This window comes from Bos javanicus, chromosome 25, assembly GCF_032452875.1.
Source record: "Bos javanicus breed banteng chromosome 25, ARS-OSU_banteng_1.0, whole genome shotgun sequence".
Taxonomy (NCBI): Eukaryota; Metazoa; Chordata; class Mammalia; order Artiodactyla; family Bovidae; genus Bos; species Bos javanicus.
The window spans coordinates 38,432,363-38,441,608 of NC_083892.1; the positions used below are offsets into that span (position 1 = coordinate 38,432,363).

At 60.4% G+C, this 9,246-nt stretch overlaps 1 protein-coding gene across 2 annotated transcripts; it reads left to right on the forward strand.

The window, feature by feature from the left end:
• The first annotated feature begins 718 nt into the window (after positions 1 to 718).
• Positions 719 to 8,204, forward strand: ZNF853 (zinc finger protein 853). Of its 2 annotated transcripts, none has more exons than XM_061402212.1 (4): positions 719 to 985; positions 1,170 to 1,376; positions 2,160 to 2,282; positions 4,975 to 8,204. In XM_061402212.1, exons 2-4 carry the CDS (start codon positions 1,364 to 1,366, stop codon positions 6,912 to 6,914), a joined length of 2,076 nt encoding a protein of 691 aa, XP_061258196.1. In that variant the 5' UTR covers positions 719 to 985; positions 1,170 to 1,363; the 3' UTR covers positions 6,915 to 8,204. The 2 variants fall into 2 exon arrangements, with proteins under 2 accessions (XP_061258196.1, XP_061258197.1); XM_061402213.1 differs by having other exon boundaries at positions 2,165 to 2,282.
• Positions 8,205 to 9,246: the final 1,042 nt, after the last annotated feature.

Genomic DNA, 9,246 nt, shown 5'->3' on the forward strand with positions numbered 1-9,246 from the left:
AGAGAACAGAGTAGCAAAGGGGCGGGATATGGAGACACAGGGACCCCTCCTGACCCGCGGGGAAGCGGCTCGGCACCACCAGGGAGGGCGGCTGCCCTGAGCGGCTGAGGAGGGGGTTGGGGAGGGCGGAGGGTGGGGGTGGCGAGGGGGCCTGGCCACGCGGCGGTACGCACAGCGCAAGGGCGCAGAGAGAGCCAAGCTTAGCTCTCCAGTTGGCCAGGGTGGCCCCTACGGCCCCATCTGGTCCTTTGGGGTCCACGCCCACCTGACTGCCGGCCACAACTCCCCGCGCCCCCAGGCCCATCCCCGCCACATCCAGGACATGGGTCTAGGGGGACGAAGGAGAGGCCTCTCTAGGGTGTGCGCAGCGGCCCGGGATGGGGCTTCGTGAACCGAGCGTCACCTAACTGAGTGCGACTTGAACCCCGTTTGTCCCGGTGCCGTGCCTGCCCTTCAGCGGGCTGCCGAGCCCGGCTGGGAGCCTCCCCTGCATTCGCGCGGCGATGGTCGCCAACCCTGGCGCGCGGACGCGCACACCCGGAGATGCTGCGGAGCGCGCTGCGCCCGGCCCCGGCGCCCCCGGCTCGCGCCCCCCGCGCGGGGTGAGTGGCCGGGCCGGGAAGGGTTAAGCCCACCGAGCTCGCGGCGGCCTAGAGCGGCGGCGGCGGCGGGGGCCGGGGCGCGGGGGACAGGATGCGGATGCCGGGGGGACTTCCTGTGCCGGCCCCCGCCGCCCCCGCCCCCGCCCCCGGCCCGGCAGCTGCCCGCTCGGACGCACGGCCGGCCGGTCGCACGCTCGGGCGGGCGGGCGAGCGCACGGGGACCCCGGCCCGGCCGCGGCGCCCGCCCCCCGCCCGCCTTCCGCGCGGCCCGGCCCGGCCCAGGCCGCCCGCCCGCCGGCTCCTGGCACCTGTGGCGGCGGGCAGATCCCTGGCCGGCCCCGCGCTGCCCTGGGCTGAAACGACACCGGTCCACCGCCCACCAGGTCCGCCCCCGGTCCGCCCTCGGCGCCCGCAATGGTCCCGCCCTGAGCCCCGCGCTGGTTCGGGGCTCTGTCTACACCCCTCCACCCCGCCCCCTGCCTTCCCCCCGCCCCCGCCCCACGCCCCAGGGGGCCCACACCAACTTCTGCTCTTGAACTCTGCTCTGCCCCCCTTCTTTTGGCCCAGGGCGACCTCGGCAACCCTGACAGCAACAGACCGTCCCAAGTGACCAGAAAGCCCACCCGGGTGGCCCAGCGCCTCCCCGGCTCTTTCTGGATGGGGGCACCTGGCGAAGGAGCTGGCTAAACGCTCTGGCCTTCACCTTCCATTCCCTGCTGACCACACCTCCCCTAGTGCCCAGGCTGCCCGCAGAGCAGGCGATGCTTGTGCCAGGTGAGGCCCAGGAGGGTAGGTCAGCAGGGCGAAACCAGGGAGGCTTTTCTTAAGAGGGTTGGGCTGGATTCTTGGAAGCTAGAGGGACCTGGAGTCATCCTCTTAGGAGGCGAGGATACCGCCACAGGGACCCTGGGGGGACACTGGAGAGGGGCGGGGGGACGCTGGAGAGGGGCGGGGAGCCCTGCAGACCTCAGGAGCGCTGGGGCACAGGGCCAGGCCCGCAGCCCTCCAGTTGCAGGGCTTGTAGTGCTCTGGGAACCTAGCGTCCTGGGAACTGAGGTAGCACCTGGATGGACTCACATGGCCCAGAACTGGCGGTCTGCTGGTGACCTGGGAAGACTGGGCCAATCCCCAGAGCAGCTTGGGAGGCAAGAGACCAGGGAATTGAACAGACTTGTTCATGTTTTGAGGGGGCCAGGGGAATGTGAGATGGAGATGGACAAACAAGTCTTTTTTCCTATAAAGTTCCCCAAACATCCCTTCTGGGAGTGTACCTAGCCATTGTGTCTCATCATCGGTGATGAGCAGCTGCAAGAGCTGCCCCAGGCAGGAGGCTGGACGTGGGCCCTGCACAAAGTCAGGAGAATCAGGACTCCCTGTGCAGGGAGCTGGCCCTAGGAGCAGGGCCTCCAGGCTGCCCTCGCTCATCCTTTTCCCGGCCGTGGACCACACTGTCCTCCTTTCCGGCAGGGGTGAGCTGCCGACTTGAGGCAGCAAGGCATCAGGGCCCCTGGCCCGGGGCTCCCCGCCAGTCTGAACAGCTTCCTTCCTTCCCCTCAGCACAGCCGGCTCCCCAGGATCTTGGTCTGACCGCCAGGATGAAGGTGAGGCGGGCAACCAAGACCTTCGTGCGGAAGCCTCGCCGTCTTAAAGATGGGGGCCTGGGGCCCGACACCCCCTCAGGTAAGGGGCTAAGGGTGGGGGACACCTCTGACCTCCTGAACCAGGAGATGGTCCTCAGGTCCCTGGCGAGGATCCTTTGACCAAGCCCCAGGCCTGCTGAGAGGGAGCCCTGAAGGTTGGCAAGCAGCCGTCTGTCTGGGGTGTGGCGGGGAGGCTGCACGCCCTCACATCGGCAGGGTCACCTCAGGGTTTTCTGAAGCCACCATCAGGCTGCAGTGTTGCTGGTGAGGGCTGTCTGGCAGTGCGCACGTTCTCAGCCCCCATCCCCACCTGGACGCGTGCTGCTGGTTCCCAGGGCTCACAACCTCCGTTTCCTTCCACTCTCCTCCCTGTGACTTAAGGTCCCAGATTGAATTCAGGGGCTGAGGGGCACCCTTGTCGCTGGTTGTTTGGCTTTTCTTTTCTCTGTGGCCTCTGGTCTTGTCCGCTTTTCCTTGACTTCTGCCTGCTTCCATCCATCTTTCTCTCCTTTTTCCCGGAGGCAAATGTGGCCTCGAAGAACGTTCCAAGACTTGCCCCGCTCCCCACTCTCGGCAAATCTCCCAAGGCGGCCATGCTCACGGGAGCCACCTCCCTACTCTGTGCTTTGAGAGCACTGAGTGAGGGGCTGGGCAGGGTTGAACAGAACATGAAAAGGACCAAAGGGACGAGGCATCGGATGGGGATGTGTGGACCCAACTAGGACCCTTGGCCTTCCACCACACACACACCCCCCCTCCACCCCCCACCGCCAGCTTCCCCATGTAGCTTGTGAGATCGGAGTTCCCCGACCAGGGATCGAACCCACACCCTCTGCAGTAAGAGCTCAGAGTCCTAATCACTGGACCACCAGGGAATTCCCAGGACTCTTGGCTTAAATACTCAACTGACAAAAATCTCGCGAGAGTAGGCACATCCGATGACACTTCAGTATACATTTACCAAAATATCGTTGCTAAGAGTGTGCAAATGCCGTGAGAAGCAGGGAGTGGTCGTTTGGCCAAGCACTGTCTTAGAAATGAGAGGACCTACCCAGAGGGGTGATGAGTCCCGGCTGCCCCCAGAGGTGGTAGGAGGAGGGAGTGCCCATGTGACCTTGGATTTGCCAAGACAACAGGTTGTCTGTGATGGTCTGTCTTCCCTCACTTCCCGCATACTCCCACCTGGTGTGAGTGTGTAAGAAAAATGCACTCACTGATCCATTAGCCTAAGCGAAGGGTCTTGGGAATAGGTTTTCTAAGAGGGAATTATTTACATGTAGATATCCCTTGACTTTATGAAATCAGTATATTCCTGGAAAGTCAGCCAGAAAGCAAAATTGGGTCAACCAAACCTCTACTTCCCATTCCAAAGTTGAAAATACGATGCTATGGGAAAAACAGATGTTGAATCAGACTTGGGAATGGAGAAGGCCTCTTTGGATTTTCTGATAGCACAGCAGTATGCTCAGAGTGAGACACTGTGTGCAGGTTTTGTGACATGTAGCAATGAGGTGAGTCCTGTATCGCCGAGCTTTCTCTACATCGTGCACCATGCTGGGGCTGTGTGTTTATTCCCTCTAATTTTTCACAATTTCCCGGAAAGGGGTTTAGCTCCTTTAAGCAGATGGGGAAACTCAGGTTCCCAGGCGTTAAGTAACTGGCCAGTCGCCATGTAGACTTGGGGCTGTGAATTGTTCCTTTCCATCCGAGAATTAACAGCCTAAAACTACTTCCAGCCTCAGACTTCCCTGGCAGTCTAGTGGTTGAGACTCTGCATTTCTAATGCAGGGGACTCGGGTTCCACTCCTGGTTGGGGAACTAAGATCCTACATGCTGAGTGGTACAGCCAAAAAACAAACAAACAAGCAGACCACTTTCAGTCTAAAGGCTATTTCAAATGGAGCTAGTTGTATCCTTGGTATTAATATTTCCAAACTTCTTGCCAATTTTCAAGACAATTCCTAACCCACAGGGAAAGGGATTTTTCAAGTACCTACTAAGGGTGATGCCGGGGCCCTTCCTGCTTGACTCATTAAGCTGGCAGTGTGGGGATGACAAAGGTATATTCCAGACCAGGAGGGCCCTGAACCTGCAGGAGGTTAGCCAGCTGCTACTTGGTAGAATTACCGGGCACCTCCCACCTGGAAACCTCGTGTTCTCTCTGACTTCGGTGATTTTTAGAAACTGCTTTGGAAACACTTCCAGGCAGCCTGACAGAAATTCTGTATTATGTACAGAGAGGGTGAGTTTCATTTGTTTCGAGTGTGACCTTTGACTGAGGTCAGAGTTCAGCATGGGCTTGTGGCTTAGCCATGGGAATGGCAGATTCACAGATTCCTCTCAGATGGCGGTTAGGCCCAAAGGACTTTTCGGGGAGTGGTGTTGGAGAGCCCCAGGCACCCAGAGTGGTGTCACTGCCAAGGTCTAAGCATCGAGCCTGTGTGGAAGAAGGCCCCGAGGAGAGGTTGGGGACCTGGGGTCCAGAGTGATGTGACCAGCTAGCTGTCCCTTGGATACATTTCTAAGCCAACTCCACACCGCTGGGCATTTCCCTTTCTAGCCTGCTGCCATTGTCACGTGGTCCCGTGTTCTGGGGGTCCCTGCTGAGGGCTCAGGAGCGTATCATAGAGTGACTGTACATGGGGGAGGGTAAGGAAGGACATCATGGGAGTCTGAACCAGAGAGCTGACTCCAGATCTTTCTCTCCTGGCTTCCTGCCATTCCCACTCCAGGTGGCAGCGGTGGGAGTGAGAGTCAGGAGAGGAGCAGCAGCCCACCTCGGCCAGCAGTCTCAGCTCCCAAGCGGGCCAGTGAAGTCGCTGAGGAGACTGCGTCAGGACGGCAGAAGCTGCAAGCCCGACAGTTAAAACAGTGGCCAGAGCAGCAGCCACAACTGCAACCACACAACCAAGGGTCAGGACCTCAGCCAGAGTCGCAGCAGCAGCAGCAAGATGGGCAAGAGCCGCTGCCCCAACCGCAGCCAGAATTGCAGGAAGAACCCCAGTCTGAACAACAGGGGCCGCTGAAACCACGGCTTCGGCTTATGCTGCGGCAGAAACAGTCACGGGAGCAGCACAGGCAGGTGCGACGGCGGTCACGGCTGCGGCAGGAACGGTTCCAGCGGCAGGAACTGCAGGAAAAGCCCCCGTGTGTGCAGTATGAGCAGCAGAAGCAGCTGCAGCGGCAGGAACAATCAGAGGAGAGGCAAGTGCAAGAACAGCAGCTGCCACAGCTGCAGCAGGAGCTGCAACAGGACTTACAGCAGGGATGGCCACAGCTGCCGCAGCAAGCCGTACAACAGCTGCAGCAAGCGGTACAGCAGCCACAGCAGCTACAACAGCAGGAGCCATTACAACCACAGCAGGAGCAGCTACAATCACAGCAGGAGTCACTGCAACCACAGCAAGAACAGTGTCAGCTGCTGCAGCAACAGCAAGAACAGCTCCAGCACCAAGAACAGTTGCAGCAACAGCTGTTGCAGCAGCAAGAGTTACAGCGGCAGCAGCAGCAACAGCAGCAGGAACACTTACTACCACAGCAGGAGCAGTTAGAGCTGCAGCAGCAGCTGCAGAAGCAGCAGGAACAGTTGCAGCTGCTGCAGCAGCAGCAAGAACAGCTGGAGCTGTTGCTGCAGCAGCAGCAGCAGTTGCAGCAGCAGCTACAGCCCCGGCCTCTGGGGCCGGAGGAGGAGGAGGAGGTTGAGCTGGAGCTCATGCCGGTGGACGTGGAGTCTGATCAGGAGCTGGAGCGGCAGCGGCAGGAGCTGGAGCGGCAGCAGGAGCAGCGGCAGCTGCAGCTCCAACTGCAGGAGCAGTTGCAGCAGCTGGAGAAGCAGCTGGAGCAGCAGCTGGCGCAGCCGCTGGCGCAGCCGCCGGAGGTGCAGCTGGAGCTGACACCGGTGGAGCCTGGGGTACACCCGCCTGAGCTGCAGCTGGAGCTGACCCCTGTGCCGCCCGAGCTGCAGCTGGAGCTGGTGCCGGCCGCTGCGGGGGCGCCCGCCGCGGTGGTGGTGGCGCCTCCGGGCTACGTGGTGCTGCAGGAGCTGATGGTGCTGCCAGCGGCCGTGTCGGCGCCCTCCATAGTGGCTGTCCCGGGCCCGCCGAGCGGCGCGGCCCTGACGCCGGCCCGGCCGCCCCGGCGGCGGCGGCGCGCCCGGGACCGGCCGACCATCTGCGGGGAGTGCGGCAAGGGCTTCAGCCGCAGCACGGACCTGGTGCGGCACCAGGCCACACACACGGGTGAGCGGCCGCACCGCTGCGGCGAATGCGGCAAGAGCTTCTCGCAGCACTCGAACCTGGTGACGCACCAGCGCATCCACACAGGCGAGAAGCCCTACGCATGCCCGTACTGCGCCAAGCGCTTCAGCGAGAGCTCGGCACTCGTGCAGCACCAGCGCACGCACACGGGCGAGCGGCCCTACGCCTGCGGCGACTGCGGCAAGCGCTTCAGCGTCTCTTCCAACCTGCTGCGCCACCGCCGCACGCACTCTGGCGAGCGGCCCTATGCCTGCGAGGACTGCGGCGAGCGTTTCCGCCACAAGGTTCAGATCCGCCGCCACGAGCGCCAGCTGCACGGCGCCGGCCGCTCCCGGGGCCTCGGCCTGCTCCGCGGTGCGCGCGTGGCCGCCGGGGGCGCCCCGCGTGCCGAGCCGGCGGCGGACAAGGCGCCCTGACCCGGGGTCGGGGCTGGGGACGAGGGCGCCGAGGTCGGGGAGGGCGCCGCTTCCCCCGCACCCGGGAAGCACCGCGCGCTTGGAAGTCTTGACCACGTGCCGCAACATCCTGGAATATCGCTGGCATCCTTCTTCCGGGCCAACTGAGTGACGGACCGATTCACCCTCGGAAACACTCCACGGGAGGATATCGACGAGGCTAAAGCGGCACGGAGGTGGCACATTACTGCCCACAGCACATGGTTCAGGGTCGTCTTTGGGTACGAATGGGTTGAGAAGTTGGCCAGTTTCTCTCCCAGAGAAATTGGACTTGACTGGAGTTGAGAGCCACGGGGGAAAACCAACGGCAGGTCGAGACGCTGGGTGACATTCGACAGAGCTCCAACACTAACCAGGGAAGCCGACATACGTGGTATAACACACGTAAAAGGGTCCTGGTGAAAATTATTTCATGGGGGAAGAGGAAATTTATCTGCACTACGTAGAAAGCTGATCAAGGCATTCAGTTATCCTCAGTGGCTTTTGCCTTGAAAATACTTCCGCGAATGAAAGTTCATCAGGGTGGACGAAATCCTCATGTAAATGTTTTGTGTTCATGAACACAGGGTCCCAGCGTCCACTGGGTCAATGTGCAAAGGCCAGGAAGTCCACTCTGGGTGCAGGTGAAACCTTCCCTCCAGGGCCGCACCCAAACAAGCCTCCCAGGCAGGCGCTGGGGTAGTCCCAGGCTCACAGGCGGTCCCTAAATCCTCTTGAATAGAATTGGGGGGCGGAAGCAGAGGGCATCCTGTGAGTGCTGTCCAAGGCCCTAAGGGGTGGTCCCTCCATCACTCCCAAAGACCTCCCTGTAGCGCCCACCTGCCTTGCCTTCTCAGAAGCCAGTACACCTACTGCGGCTTAGGGGCTGGGACCTTGAGATGCAGGGGCAGGTTCTCTCAGGCCAGGCCGCGCAGAGGGCCAGCCTGAGTAGACCCTGCCTCGTCTCTGGGGGTCAGAAGGAGAATACGGGGGACAAGGACAGGAGGCAACAGAAATGCTCTTTATGGCGATTTTGTAAACGTCTGGGGGTCGGAGCAGCAGCAATCTCCATGTCTTGTGGGAGGGCAGGATGATGTTGTGGGGGCACCTGGTATCTCTGGTCCTTCCGGCCCTTCCTGCTCCTGACTCCCCCACGTGGCTCCTTAGACGCTGCCTGACTCCCCTCCCTGCTTCTCCTTTACTAACACAGCCTGCTCCATTTTACCAACATGTTGGTAAGTGAGAAACAAAATAAACAAAAATGAGGAAATAGCTTGTCCTGTCTTTGTGTTTTCACCTCTGGACTTTACGGGGCTTCATTTCTCTGTCACATTTTGCCCGTTGCTCTAGAAGCAGCCAATTTCGTACTCAGAACCATGCCCATCTCTGCACCCCAGACCCTTCCTTCCAGCCTGAGATTCTTGGCCAGGGATGGGCTTATTCAGTAAAACTCTCCTGGGAGGGACGGGGACCAGAAAGTGGATGCTGGAGGAAGCCGGTTTTGGGCATCTCCTCCGGACAAGTTTTGAAGCCGTCCAGTCCAACGGTAGTGTGGACTGCTGGTGACAGTGGCGAGTGTGCTGGGTCACCTGGAGGGGTGTCGTGAGGACTGAGGCCCCTGCCAGCCCTGAGAGTCCCTGGCTCTAAGACTCAACAGTCCAATGCTCTCAGATGCCTTTTTACCATCTTTTTCTCCCCTTGTCTTCCAGCTTTTGCTTTCAACCTTCCTGCCCTCAGCTCTTCTTTGCTGGATGACCCTAGGGGCTGCTGAAGCCTCTTGACCCACGTGTGTGGAGAGCTGGATGTACCTGGGGATTGCCTCCCCCACGGTGGCTCTTGGCCAATGAAAGACAGGTGTTCAAACCAAGCTCCTCCTCTTGCAGCCAGCACTGCTCGGAGGCATGGATCATGGCCAAGCTTGTCTGTGGGATCCCATGCGAGCATCTCTGCAGGGTTTGCCTTGAGACTCGCCCTTACTCTGCTTCTTCTCCTTTGTGGTCTTATTTCCTTTACTCAGATACTCACTGGGAGCAGGGCCTTAATAAGTCACTCACGCCTATAATCCTTGTTTCAGGGTTTGCTTGTCAGGAGCCCACCTTCAGACTGATGGTGTTGACAGTGGGCTTAGGAAGTGGAGTCTAAGGTGGGGACCGTGGGCTTGGACCACTCTCCCATCGCAGCAACAGGCTCTCCCTGTTGTGACTCCTGACTGCTATCATGATGGACAGGACAGGATACCAGCTGAGAGGGGCTGCCCAGCTCATGTCCTCATCCTGAGGACCTGGGATACGCTAGAGAATGGTTATTCTAGGGA